Here is a 15,205-nt window from a genome sequence, read left to right as displayed (position 1 = left end):
TGCTGCGCTCTGTCACATACCAAACTGTCATTGACATTAGCACATTCTGGGGCTGTCTCTGCAGCATCGGTTGTGAGTGTGTGAATCAGCTGTTCTGGGAACTTCCAACTGTGTGAGTTATGAATACTGTAAATGAAGTGTCTACAAGCGGAGTGTATTTGTTCAGTTTTTCCAGCTTTATTTGTTGTGGAAAAAGTAACCACAGCCAACATTATACCCATGGCAGCTGATACAAAATAAAGAAGGTGCTCTTGAGTAGTAATTGTAAGGTTATCGGTGGTGAGTACAGTTTAGCAGTTTACCTACACTGTAACAGTTCACTATAAAGCTACAAAACTCAAATATTTTCACAAGTATTTAGAATTTTTCTGAGGGTGTGCATGCAAGAGCTCTGCCCACGGCATGGCCTTTCTTGTTAGAAGCGTAGGCTGAGTGGCATTGACGTGGATCAGGACACATAAATAGGAATCTTTGTCTCCAGAGGCTGCGAAAGCTAAAAACCACAGCGTTCCCTCCAAGCACGGCTGGGTGAAAGACTGCCAAACCTTCAGGCAGCTTGAAGAACGTCTACTTCCAATGAAATAACAGCAAATTAAGATGGAAGGAAGCAGTACGGTTTCAGGTTCTAATTAGCCTGTTCTCCTGTGTTCAGCACGAGATCATGGTGCAATCCTTCCCACCCATATAAAAACATTAGTTTTGAGTGTATCTCTTTTCTTTGTCCTTGAGATGGCCTCCAGGGGTGATAAAGTGAGAGTCATACGATCCACCTTGTGTGGAACTGGAAATGGTTCTTAACAGACCCAGCTGTTTCTGAAAGGCAAAAGCCTAGTACACCAGGAGGTCAAAGATACAGTAACTGCTTAAAGAGCGAAGGCACGTAGGAGGAGTATTTGCAGCAGAATCTTAGTATATAACTTTGTATTTCCCTAAAAAATTATTAAATACCAAATTTCATGGTATTTAATAATTGCCATGGTGTAAGTTAGTGCTGTAACTCATTGTCATCCATCATCACCTTTACTGTTATTTTCTGTAAAAGTTTTATTTTGTTCTTCTAAGACTACACAGACCAGCTTGATTTAGACTGGCTTACGCTTCACTTACAGACTCTTTTCAGACCGATAATTATTTAATTTCCAGCTACAGAAGTTACAATCAATCGGGTTATATTGCTGGTTCAGGCTAACCTTCCATTATTATACAAAGCGATCAGCTGGCAAATCTTGTACATACAACAAAAACCAACAGGACAGAAAGCTTAAATGAGAATGGTGTAGAAATTAAAAAGAGTAACTGACACAATTCCCTTCAAACTATTACTAACATTTTTTCCAATCAGACTGCACAGGTTTTAAAGTGCAAAACCACTTTTATTAATTAAAAAACTCCCAAAGCTTGAGTGTATACACGTTTCACCACAAACTGGAACACACTTATCATTTTGGTTCTCATAATTTTAGTTGTAAAAATCAGTTTATCTTTTTCAGTAACAGTACTTGTGCAGTGGTAGCCAGAAAGGACAGTCAATTCTGTGCATTTATGTTGAACTTTCTCTCTCTCTCTCTGAAAAAACCCCCAACATTCTACTACACTCTTTCAACATGAGAGAGGCTGCACCTAACTCACCGATTTGAGACGCAGGGTGCTCACATTCACCATTCCTCTATCTTTTGAGCCCAGTCATCATGAGAAAAAGCTGTAAATTTTTAGGCAGGCTGTTGCAAAACTGGCTGCATCAATTTAAATCATGTTTTGCTAGCTTTTAGGGGGATGATGGATTGATTAAACGGGCATGCGCGCACACACACGCGCACCCCCCACCCTGGCAGGAAGGGACCATTTCCCACTGAAGGCCTGGGATCCAAAGTTCATCTTTTAACATGGTTTCTTCGCACCCAGTTCTTGGAGGGAGGGTTATAGTGTTGTGTTGTTTTTTTTTTAAAAAAACCACAAGGCAGCATAATTATATATTTGCCGTAAGAACATAAAGAAAAAATAGTTTCTTTTCCATGCAGCAGAACCTAAATCAGCATTTTGTACACACGCTTGCATAAAGCAACCATGATGTATTATTTACATTGAGATTATCTGCTTGTGCACATTGTTAAGTTTAAATAGATGCCAGAAATTTTATCTAGATGTGCACCTGCCTAGCGCAACGAGCAATCCCAAACTGGTATTTGCTGGGGAGATAGGTTTACAGTCATTTCTTCTCTCCTTTTAAGTACAGTCAAGCAGATGTAGAACTTCGGGTTGATGTGGAATGCATTTTGCACATAATGCCTGTGCGGAGATAAGGAATGACTAAGATAAATAGCAATTAGACAACAGCATCATCACTCATGTGATCTGTTCAGAATTATATGTTTGTCCTACATCCAGTACTAGCCTCACTGCATCAAAAAATACAGACAGACACCCATACATCTGAAGGCAATGCAGGGCAACAGATGGTCTCCCTTGAACTGCAGTAACATTTTAAGGTGTTTTAAGGAAATGCTGTAGTTTAGTTTGAGAAATAATTGCTAAAAGATCATTTAGCTATCGCAGCGATATTTTTTAAACAGTAAGAAAGCAAAGGGCTTTACTGTGTTAGTCACACTTGGGAAGGGGTAGAGAGAACCAGAAAAAGTAAATGTGCCTTTTTTTGGACATAAGGTGCAAACACAATATTCACTGACTAGACGATATTATCTAGTAGTAGAGACATGAGTGCTCTCTGAGCTAACTTCAAATTGAAGCCTTGTAGTTGTGGTCAGTATGAGTTTAGCTGAAGTTAATAAGCCAGCGTAAGACTTAAACTGGTTATTGTGCCATAGAACGGTCACTCTCTGCATTCTGTAGGACTCAGAAATTACACTGAATGGTGAAAATGAGCTGCTAAACAGGATGCTAGCTCTCCTCACCTGCACTGGTTTCCATCCCTCGATTACTCTGTTCCCAGCCTTTGGTGTGGTGGTTGGTTTGGAAGGAGTAACAAGTAGAAAAAATCTCTGGCATAAGCAGCTAGTAAGTATTAGGGTAACATTAGCTTGTGGACAAGCAGGGTTTTAAAGCGTTTTTTTGCCACTAGGTTACTTGTGATTACAAAATAAAATTCGGCCTTCATTGAGAAGCAAACTGCATGTGCCTGAGCTCACCCCTCCACTAACGCAGTTACACAGCTTGTAAAACCTGTAGATCTACTCTTCCGTATTCCTCGATTACAAGGTTAGAATACTTCAACTTTCCAAAGGAGAGAGGTTTCACACTGCACAGGGAATTGATACGATCTGCAGACATTCTCATCTTTAGAGACTTCTTTGTCTCACTAGACTTTATGAAAGGTACAAGCAACCAGTTTTCTCATGCACAGGTAATATATGATGATAGACAAGGTCAGTCACTAACTGGGCTTTTGCTTATAACACTGGAACAAAGAGGAGTAGCCAAAGGAGGAAGAATTTGAAAACCCATTAAACATGTCTTGAGGTGTCTGTTAGTATATTGGTTTACGCTTTCTGCTCTGGGAGTGCTAAGAAAGATGATGCGGTGGATTGATCAGCAGCAAGCCCAGCCTGTCTGAGGTGCAGGTGCAGAGATGGAACAGGAGGGCGAGATGCTCCTGGGGAAGCGGGTGGTTGAAGTGGGCTGCTGCTGCTGCTATTTCAACTGGACCATCTGCCCTGCAGCCCACTGTCCTCTCTTGGAAAAGAGCACCGCTTGGAGGCCCTTGGCTGGCGGAGCTGTTCTGGCTGGCTGCGTACGGCCTGCCATGAGTGAGCTGAGGAGTCTACTTATGCATTAATAACAACAGTGAGGAAGGGTGCACACAGCAGCTTTGCAGGAAAGCAAAGCCTGAGCCCAGGCAGTGAAGTACCCCTGCCATCAATAGCATAGCGGGGCTGCAGTAGGCAGCCTCCTTGGTGAATTCCAGGGCATCAGCCGTGGCATTTAAGAAGGTAAAATCTGGAGTACACAATTTTTCTTGCTTTCATTACATGTATTACAGCTGAATTGCCATTCTTGAAAAAACAGCCAGTTAGAAACTGACAGCGTTGACAAGGAGAAATGCTATCGGGTGTTTTAGAGTGGGACAGAGTTTCTACAGATTCAATATGTCACTTTGCTTAACAAACCAGTAACAAGAAATACCGCATGCTGAGTAAGAACTGTTTTCCCACCAAGCTATTACAGTCTTGACTGCAGGCCTACATACTAGATCCCTCTGCAAATGTTTTAAAATTAAGTATCTCAGTCCTTCTGATTGTACTACCTGTACGTGGAGAAGTCGCAGAGCAGACCAAGGGGCTACTTACCTCGGTCGAGGAGCGACTTCAGGAACGCGGAGCTACTGGCAGTCTGAACATACTCTGCGGAGGAGGAAAATCAGTTTTGATAAACAGAACAATGGTGCTATTACAGAATTTATGAAAATCCCTACACAAATATGAGTTAAATAAGTTACTGCAGTGGTTAACAGAACCCCTTTTACTTCATACAGTTACTGTGTCTCAACAGTAATTTAGGAGATTGTCTTAATTACTTGTGAGTGTATGCACATATGCTACATCTTTACCATGATGACAAAGCAGAACAGAATGTGTTAAGAGTATTAAAGTCCTTCTTTTTCGCTATTAATAATAAAAGAATAAATAAAAATCCATAAGGACCATATCAGCAGACCCGTATCAAAGATTGCACGAGAGAAACAACCATCCCCTGGGTCCTCTGAGGGGATGGCAAAGAGAGAGGCAACCGCACCCGAGCCCCTTACTCAAGGAGGGCAGGGCCAGGGTAAGGGCTGAGCGGATGGCTGGAAGAAGTAAAGGAAAAGTGTGCAAGGGTAGAAAGGAACTCAGGGAATGAGAACATACGGGGAAAGGGTCTGGAAGCAGGTGCATCCGAGTGCCAAGATTTCCGAATGGCTTTCTGCAGCAGAGGGTCGGCTCTGCAGAATCTCGGTACCCTTAGTGTCTGCTGATGGTTCATACTGCATTTTCATTCCACCACCACAAAAGGGTGATGAGAATTCAGAATTATTCACTTTATATTAAACATACTGAGGACAACAAACATATTTACAGCAGCTTATAGCTAAAAAGACTCCTACTATGAGGAAAGGGTCTGCATATAAATCTAGACAGAGAGAGGCATCAAAGCCACCAAAGACATGGGTGGTGGGGGGGAAGATTCTCCTCAGTTTCGCAGTTCTCCTCGTTTGGCATGCTGTGATTTCTCAGGTGTCACACGCTTCCTGTCTGTGACGTGACGCAGGAGACCTGCCTGTGGGTCTGACATCAGGTGCCAGTGACGTTACCTGGAGCTGACCCAGACCAAACCAGAAATTCCATCCTAAGCTAGGTCTCATAAGATTACTCCATAAAAAAGGCATCCAATTCAACTTTGCCTCAGGTACAACCTTTCAGCATTATACCTAATAAACACCATTTGTTTACATAAATTATAATTAAAAAAATACCACTAACTATTGCTTAAAATAGGAAACTGTCCAGTCTTGTAGGACAAGTAACAGAAAAAGACTGAGATTTAATTACAAGTTGGTTTCTTCGTGCTAAATGCAACTTCCTAATTCAGTCTTTATGAACCCTTTAATCACTGATCGCAGCATTCTGACTATGCGGTAAAGAACCCATACGTGCCAAAGCAACCATGCCAAGATCTGCACTGCACTCTGAGAAGCTGTCTTAAAAAAATGTAAGCTGCTCAGATTCATATGAAACATCATTAACTCCGCTTTCTTTCCAAACATACACCATGATAGCAAATTTTGACAAAACAGCCTTATTTATAGTAATATTTATGCAGATGGCATTAAGATTTAGATATTCAAGTTACCAAATAATACGATTTACTACTCGTGCTCCAAAAACTTAAAATGCTTGTTGTAGCAGTTTAAGCTTGTTTTTTGTTCCATGTGTGTGGTTTTGAGCTAATGAAGATGAGTTGCTCTTGAAAACCCCCAACAAAACAGACACCCCCTCCAACAACCCTTCTCTCTCTTGATAGTTTCATATGCAGAACTCGTAAGTAAGTGAAACTACATAAAAGCAAGGAGAACGTTAGCAAAACTTCTGGATGAAAATCTGTTGTGACCAGAGCAGCTAGGAAAGGAAGGCATCTGTGGAGGTGACCAGAAAGACGTCTGGGCTGCAGCCGGCTGCGGCACAAGCACTAGCTGGGTGCAGGACCAGCTTGCTCTCTTCTCATCAGCGCAATGTTTCAGGGTTGCATAGGGTAAGGCAGCAGCTAGAGAGTCACCAGAAACCTCACCCCTGCGCGGGTGGGTTGGTAGAAGCCTTGCTGCCCTTTGCCATGGTGTCTCCTGTCCCCGGCCCACAAAAGCATTAAAAGGGCAGAACCTTCCCAAGTTTCTTTTCCCTTCCTACTTCCACTGCCATTCTTTCACAAGTTTGACTGCTCTAAAACATTTACAGATCTAAAAAGCAGAGAGAAAAAAAATGTTCACCTGTCAGGTGATATAAAACCAATCTTCTACTAAACGTGCCAGAATAATTTTTCTCCACCTCAACCACAGTTAAAACCTTCAGTCTATTCATTACTGTCTTTTTATAGTATTTTTATTTAATAAAACCTATTAAGACTACCATACAAATCTCTTTACTTATGCTTTTATCTTTTAACTGATCAATTTTTATATTGCTGACATCCCTTCTTCACCATTTGCTCATTTAAAAATTCATAGTATATGAGCTATGTCTCTGGAGAAAACGTCTATAAAATTTGTTACAGCTGGCAAATGTGTATGAGTCAGTGATAGCACATGACTAAATGCTTCACAGAAAATAAAATTTGTTTCTGTAGTAAGCAGAACTGTTTAAATGTTATTTATTTTTATGTTTCAAAGAAAATATATTGTGAAGTGCTGCATTGATTTAATACGCAACAATGTCTGTGTACACGCTGTACAAGGAAAATTTATGAAACCTTTGCACAACTCCTTTAATTGAATTTTCCAAATCTCTCACCACACACAAATAATCAATATCTTCTGCAGAGAAAACCAGTCAGAATTATTACAGTCTTTCTTTTCAATTTTGTTGTCATCAGCACATACAGAGCACCTGGATATTTGTAATGTCTGGATAGCAAGTTATTTACACCTCTTAAACATATAATTGCTACTAAGTGAGTCCAAACTAATGTTTCTTTTCTTTTTTATTTAAAATAATTATATTCCTGGGAGAAAGCAGTACTTATTCTCATGTAGGAGTTGCTACATGTAGCTGTTGAAAGAACTACAATTCTTTTTAATTTTTCATTAAGCTTAATACACTAAAGTCTAGATCCACTAGAATTAAAAATTAATAGCTATTACGTCTGTAAAAAGGTATATAGGAAAATAGAATATAAACACAAGTGTGAAATTCATGAATAAATGCGGCTGACACCTAAATATAAAATGCAGGTTGACAGTTCCATATGTATATACGTCTGAGGCCTATAGTCATATGTCTCATGTGCATTTCTGTATCTGCCACAAAAGTTAATAGCTTAATATTTCATCTACATAGCAGAGGATGTTAAATCATTGGAGAAGTTTGTAATTTGCCCCCTTCCTTCCATCCAAAAAGCTTATCATGCCGGTGACCTCAGACCCAGATACTTCTCAAATTGCAGGCTGTATTTTAGAATAAGCACTCTTAAGGTGCAGGTACAGTCCAACAGACCCATAACTTGCTGGGAAAGAGCACAGCATTTGGGGGTCAAACAGAAACCTCTCTGCCAGCTCCTTTACCTTTCAGTAGCATTCTTTCAGTAGACAAGATTACTCCCTCGGCCTAGGAAAATCACTAGCATTGCTGATTTTGGGTATCAGGCTAAGTGGGTTTTGTTACCTCTTCTAGACTGTAAAGGACTTTGCATGGTTTCAAACTAAAAAAAGACCCGCTTGCACAGAGTGAGAGAAGACGTACAGTCAAATTTAGCCTGAGCAGCAACAGCTTTTAATCCACACAATACAAATTAGAAAACACTCCTCCTCAAGGTGCATTTTGGGGCAATCTCACAATTATTTTTGGTTGTAAATGCGGGAGGGCAGAACGATTTCTCTGGGTCTCTGCATGGGGACATTCAAAATAACTTATGAGTAAACAAAACAGGTGAGTTGCACTAAGTCCTTGTGTGCAAACGCACACTCACATGTTCAGCGCTGAAGCAGTCTTAATTCTGTTTTGCTTAGTGCAGTCCCATTTACAAGCATTCACACCGAGGTATAACTTAAAAACATAACTGAGCTTAACTCTTCCCCATGTCTACTTGTAGAAAAGCCTTGTGAGCAGAAGTACAGATAGATCTTCCACACGGAAGAGCAGATGAACAAGGCCAGGCTCCCTCCTGCACCACATAAACAAAGTTATGATTTCTTGAAGCTGTCTCAACAATGACATAGAACATAACACTCAAAGGGTACACTCATTTCCATCGGCTGGTTTCAGCTCCAAGGAATCATCTACCAGTTGGGAATGTGTGCAGTGCACCTGCACAATCTCTCTCTTTAATCTGCCATTCACCTGCACCTTAAGGGCCTAAGTCGTGCCAGTCACAGTGACTGCTCTTCTAGAGGAAATCCTGCAAAGTGCTGCCCGACTGCAGCCCCTTCGTTCCACTTTTGGCCACGAGAAGACTCTTGGCTTAAGGGTTCTCTGTCCTGTGGTAAAGGCGGGTATGTACGCCACACTGCAGCTGCATTACAGATCTAGTCTGTGTGCCAGCTCTGGCCTCCACAGCCTTGGGCATACAGGCTGTCTGGTACTAGGTTGACTGAACTTGAATGCAATTGAATACCAGGCTTTAGAGTGTATTTTCAGACTTTCAGAAAATATTAATTCTTAATTCAATTTCTATCTTAGTTTCACAGCCTTTCTGAGTTGGCCAAGAGGGCAACTTGTATTTTGGTTGCATGCAGGGCTTAAGTGAAAGAGTACTGATGACCGTCATCGCTATTCCAAACACTATGTAGGGACATTAACTCAGAGCAGACATTTCTGATGTGTGGCAAAACATCAAACCTGGCCTTGAGTATTAAGTTAAGAGCTTAAGTAAGCATATCGTTTGCAAACGCAAGCTCTAAGTCTCCATCTAGTAATAATCTATTTGAAAAAAAAAAGTCCTTCAGCATCATCTTTGTTGCTTTTAGAGATGATGTACACCACAAAAAGTCTGCTGGAGAGACCTTGTTAAACTTTTGCTGGAAAGAAGCCTAGGATTTAACTGAAAAGACCTTGGTAGAAGTAAGGAACATTGTTTGTGTCAGCATTAGCAGCTTTTTTCCAAACAGATTGAAAACGTGGAAGAACTGAACTTCAGAAAGGCCTCTATCACAAATGCCTAGAAGTAGGGTTTGCACAAACTAGAGCATATGGTTCATCCTTTCAGTCAGCTCGTGTATCAGTACTTAAGAAAGAGGCCTACAGATTTGTTAGATAAAAAGGCCGTTCCCAACACCTAGGTCCAACCCCTGCATCCACCTCATCCCTTCCCTGAAAAGTGAGTATTTGCTGTAAGCAAAGGCAATCATGGTATTTGTTCCACTTGCTCTCAAGGAATGGAAACTCTGGAAAGAAACTCAGTTTCTGAGTAAGTTTACCTGTGAATTCATTCAGTTCACTTAATAAATTTCTGCTTAGCCTGTTTACGAGACTTACTTTTCCCAGAAAAGGTATTATGACATTTATTCCCTGCAAGTGAATACAAAGTTGGGCTGAGAAAAAAACCTGTGTCTTTTAGGTTAGGGTTTTTACAGTCAGAAAAATCCACAGATATGTTCCTGAAAATATACATCTGAAGTCTGATGTATTCCCCTTTGCCCCAGAAGATCCCAAAGGAGGAGGAAGGATAGGTGGGAGACAGACACCCAAGTATGTCTAAAGGTCAACAAATGTATTCTGCTTTATTTGAGAATGAGGTAGAAATATATTGTAAACTTGATTTACCCTCCCTCACAGCAACCCACCAGCGGTCCAGACGCAAGCTATTTAGTTGCTTGTACACAAAGACCCAACACAGAGTCCAAACTCAAACTGACATGAATTGGGATAAACTGTGAAATATTGTATTCTTACCATTTTATCTGTTTTGAGAAGGAACTCTGCTTATTAAGGAGGCGTCTGTATTTTGCAGTGTTTCTGAAATGGCATTTTATGTTTCACCATATATACACAGTCTTCAAAAAACTGGACTGGTGAGTGGGAACTCGCTATTACTTGGTCCCTAATCTCTCCAGCTTTGCTTTCATTAGTAATTTCAAGTGGCCTTAAATGAAAATCCATCTAGTTAACCCTGATCCAGTCTCCTGGAAAGCCACCACTACTGTTGCAAAGAGTGCAAACTGCAGTCACTTGTATTAAAAACAATATGAAAGTTGGGAACGTTTGGAACTAAACTTAATAGGGGTGATCATATGGGCTTGGCAGGATGAACAACAACACAGAAAAGAAAGTATTTTTTATTTCATTCCAAGATACAGTCTGAAAATAGTTTTCCTTAACACTGTAAGTATTTGATCTTCTGTAACACTCTCTTGTTGTTTCTTACTTAGACAGCAGACGGAGTCATGGACATGATTTATGTCAGTGTTTTTCTTTTTGGGAAGCAAAGTATTAGTATAATTTGTAACAATCAGCTTAAGTAGCTTTCCTGTTTAGAACGTTATCTTCACTCCTTGAAACTCTGAACCTATTAAATTTTCCTTTAAAATATGCGTATCGCAACCGACACATTTATTCTCAACACACATAAAGCATGTTTTGGACTGCAACATACCGACTAGATTTCATCTCTTGGCAGCTGCTTTACAGTTTGCTTACATTCTATTCAAAAACATTTTGTTTACTGTAAATGCTAGTCATGGACAAACAATGATGCCATTTTTTGTGCTGGTCACACAAAATGATATACTAAGTCCTACATAATGCTGCCCATTAAGCAAGGAATGTTTTGTATTAAGTTGTTTTAAGTAGAGGTTGTTTATGTAAAGTAAATAAATTTCATGCCTCACCATGTGATGATAATGTGACATTCCGTCTATATCAAGCCACAGAACAGTCATAAGTTTTAAGTCTTGAGCATAACTAATTAAAAATAATTATGAAAAACCACATCCAAAACTAAAAGGCAAAGTAAAAAGTCTCCAAATGCTTTTCTTTGATCACATACTTCTTCGCCTCTCCTACTACTGTATTTTCAAGACTGCAAAACTGAATTTATTCTTTAGTAAAGCAAAATTGACATTGAAACTTCATCAAAGTTGGTCAACTTAAACTCATAATTCTATTTCCATCTGACTTTCACAAAATATCTCATTTCTCATCTAACAAGACTGGATGTGTTTAGCATTAGGCGCTAGTTTCTACAGCAAAGATGGAACTATAAATGTATATCCTGGTGACCATTAAAAAGCAGTGCACAAGGGAAGCAATGACTGTTTAAATCTGCAATGGCCCATAGCGTTCACCATTATCAGTGCCAGATAGGGGCTGTGATCATTTGAACAGAAGGACATAGGGAGCTGTAAAGCAGAAATAGCAGATTGCACAAATGAGCCAAATTCCTTAAAAAGTGATGTCACTCCTTTTGCGGTAATCCGCTGGAGCTGAGGAAACTTAAGTTTGATCAATTTTCTTTCCTTTAAGAGAATTCCCCACAGCAGAAAGAACTTAGGCCTGTAGAAGAGCAGATACAACCAAAATCAAAGGGGCTGCTTGTGATATGAAGCAGTCCTGCTGGTTGGGACCGCTGGTAGACAGAGCAGTAGAGATGCCATCACTGATTTTGATTCTGGTTTTGCTCTATTTTAAGATAGAATGCGTGAAGATAACAGAAACATCAGAATATCAGTGGTGAATGTTTGTTGATTTTACTGGGTGTAAAGAAAAAAAATAAATCTTGTGTGTATCCCCCGCCACCTTCCCGGCCAGACAAGGCACTAAAGTGGCTATGTGGGCCACACTATATTAAATGCCACCAACTTCAAATATTTTCGCAGCACTAGTTATGAAGAAACCTAATAGTTAGGATTTCACAGTCCCCTGGAGTGTGCTAAATACCTCACAATACATGTAAGGTGAAAAAGGTTTTGCTGCAAAGACTGTATGCTACTTGGCTTATACGCTGAAAATGCAGGGGGAGGGAGGAGAGTGAGGAAGAACGAGGATAACTGGCATACATAAAAGGTATGTAAACTCTCTAGCACCTGACTGCACTTATTTCTAGACCATGCCTCAAGTGCAAGACCATTAATGATTTCCTCTCCTTGCACACTTTGATGGAGAAATACCCAATATAATGAAAATAGCAAAAAGATTACATTTACATGTGAGTAGTGCAACGGTTTAGACTAGCCTGCATGCTTAGACGAAACACATTTGATTATCATCATTTTCACATACTAAAGGTTACCCAACTTATTTCAAGTGGAAAGAACTAAGAAGGAATCAACTAAAAGGAATCATCAAAACATCTGTTACACAGGAGTTAGAAAAAGTTTCTTACCTCGAGCAGGAAGTTTTCCATGATTTCTTTTCAACAGCTGCAGTTCTTCTGCTTGACTCACTAGTCAAATAAATAAATCTGAAATCAATAAATGTTGCCCAGAGATTTCAAAGAAAATAATACCTATGCTGCCTTTTTCACCTTCAAAGCATTTGTATTTTTCTTCAAGTGATGACAACCCCCCCCCCTTCTCTATGTATTGTGGTCAAAAAAATTAACAAAACATTTTCAAAATGAACAGAATTTTGAGAAGTTGTGCTTACAAGCCTCATACCACATTTTGTTCCCATTTTTGTCTTCTAGTGCTGACATGGTGCTTTGTTCCTAATTCAGAGATGGGGGAAAAGATGATTCCCATTTTGAAGGCAACAAGAAGCTAACAGAAAGAGTGGACATAACAGAAAGTGTCAACAATAGGTCTGACATCTCATTTGCAACCTTCTCCTGGATACGGCAGTCTTACTGCCCTATCCACAGTGTAGGGTAGTAATGTAAACACAGACTATTTTCAGAAAACTTCATTTTGTATAAGAAAGCATCTGGTTATATGCATTACAGTGGGAACTAGTACAGTGTATACACATGGAAAATGAAAACTGAATGAGCACTGCAATACAAGTCAGGAAAGAAATGGTAATTTAAACAACAGTAGTTGCTGGAATTGTGTGGTGCATAAATTCCACTGCTGGGGCGCATGCACCTAATGCTTTAGAAGACTCACAGCGCTCTTTGGTAGGAAAAATTCTCTAGCACCTGTGGCTTTACTGTCCACCTGTTTCCAACTGCAAACAAGGTAGCAGTCCCAGTCACCCTACGTTTTGCTCTCCTATAGCTAATTCCAGTGTTTTTACACTCTGCAGAAAACAGAGCAGAGTTGTAGAATAATGTCACTTTGCTGCAGGTTAAGAAACTGTTTTATCATCTTTGCATGCTTGTCCAGAGACTGGACACAGGGACTACGTATATGCATATATTATTCATGTTCCCTGGTCAGCTGGAAACTAGATTGTCAGAGGTTGGTATAAAAAGTCTACAAGAACAATGTTATACATGCAAACCTTTGAGGAGAAGTCGTGGTAGGTAAATGCAGTCTTAGACACACACCCGTACCACAAACATGTCATGTGGGTACAGATAAAAGGTGTTGCTATTGTGAAAACAAATGAACAAACTTCTGAAGCATAAAGACTGGGGCCCTTTTGGTGCCTACAGCTACCTTTCACCACTTTTAGAGGAATGAACTGGTAAGGGAGATCTTTATTTCTTCTCCCTGAAAGCAGATAGGATTTTTTTCCCCTGCTATTATCCATAATGCAAGGTTTTTGCATTAGAATATTTCCCCATCACATACTCCCCTTCTAGTTGCAGAGGGACTTGGGAAGAGAAGTATGAATGTACTTTTCGCTGCTGAGGATGCACGTGTCCCAAGAACCTCTGACTTGGAGTAAGGATAAAAGGTTTTCTAAAAATGGACACATAAAAATGAAAATCTTTGGCTTTCTGGGTTCCTTTGGAAAAGTATTACAGATGTACCATCTGTAAAGTGCCCTTATCCCAACACAATAAGCATCTGGTATGTCCATCATTTAAAGACACATGAATAGCAATTTTTAAAGCCTAGAATCCTATGTTCAGCCTAATCCTCCTAACAGGCAAACAAACAAAACAACTTCCTTGCAAAAAGAGAAGAAAGGCAGTGAAATCAAAGTGCAAACGTTTAGCCTAATCACTAGCTAACTACCCACTAAGTATCTAACTATTTACATAAGAAAAGGTGTTGCTCTTGCAAGTGTTTCCTCCCCATCTGTGACGGTGAGTTAGAAGAGTGGGCCGTTGGCGTTGCCTTTCTTTTCTGTCCCTGGTTGGATGCACAAGGACATTTAAGGTGCATTTGTCCTGACCAAAAGAACTCACATATCAGAGTCCTGGGGTATAGGAAACCTTTGGAGTGATCATTGTTAAATTGTTATAAAAAGGATAAACATTATTGAAAATCCTCCTTACTTAGCACTTGGGTTTTCTGCACTTCAGCACTCAAGGCGCAAGACAAGTCTGAGACGCCAATAATTTTTTCAAGCTCTCTACTGCCCTCTAAAGCCTGGAAAAAAAACATGATTAAAGACATTGTTAAATCTTATTCCCAGACTACCTACTTAGACGTCTACAACTTACTAAAAACATCTGAAAGAAAGAACTTTTGGAAATTTTTCATAAGCTCTAAATGATGCATGGGACTCCACCTCACAGAAAGTCAACGGGACTAAAATGTTTAAGGGTGTAAGAACATATGCTACTTTTGAAAATGGCATTCAGGTGCCTTTTAAAGTGTTACTTAAAAATCTCCTGTTATTTACGCTTCATTCTAAGTCTTTAGCTGTTTAAACAGATTAACACTTTATCCCCAGAAAAGCAATCTTGGCACATGTACAAGTTTGCTATAATATGTTAGTAAAATGGAAATCTACAAGCATTTAAGATTCTATTGAACACACTCCTCAGCATTTCATGGTAGACCTAAAACCATAGACTATCAATCTCAGGAGAAATATAAAGGGTTTTTCAATAGAGTTTTCTAAATAAACATTTCAATTAAAATATTTTAAATCAGTATCAGTCTTTTTTGTAAATAAAACATGTCAGACCACATATGCAAGTAAAATAAATCAATACAATACTTTGAGTACACTGA

General features: G+C 39.7%; 1 protein-coding gene across 1 annotated transcript in view; it reads right to left on the bottom strand.

Moving 5' to 3' along the window:
* Positions 1 to 13: 13 nt before the first annotated feature.
* Positions 14 to 15,205, bottom strand: part of ITGB3BP (integrin subunit beta 3 binding protein) — a 35,191-nt gene continuing 19,999 nt past the window's right edge. The window contains exons 6-9 of the mRNA XM_076340017.1: positions 14,521 to 14,614; positions 12,517 to 12,576; positions 4,302 to 4,355; positions 14 to 2,286 (exon numbers count right to left, since the gene is read on the bottom strand). Coding sequence (XP_076196132.1) covers positions 2,234 to 2,286; positions 4,302 to 4,355; positions 12,517 to 12,576; positions 14,521 to 14,614 — 261 coding nt within the window. The 3' untranslated portion in view covers positions 14 to 2,233. The remainder of the gene's footprint in view (positions 2,287 to 4,301; positions 4,356 to 12,516; positions 12,577 to 14,520; positions 14,615 to 15,205) is intronic.

The sequence above is a fragment of the Aptenodytes patagonicus genome, chromosome 5 (assembly GCF_965638725.1).
Source record: "Aptenodytes patagonicus chromosome 5, bAptPat1.pri.cur, whole genome shotgun sequence".
In the NCBI taxonomy this organism is placed as follows: Eukaryota; Metazoa; Chordata; class Aves; order Sphenisciformes; family Spheniscidae; genus Aptenodytes; species Aptenodytes patagonicus.
Note: the sequence above shows the minus strand (reverse complement) of the source record. Positions and strands in the feature narration are given on the sequence as shown.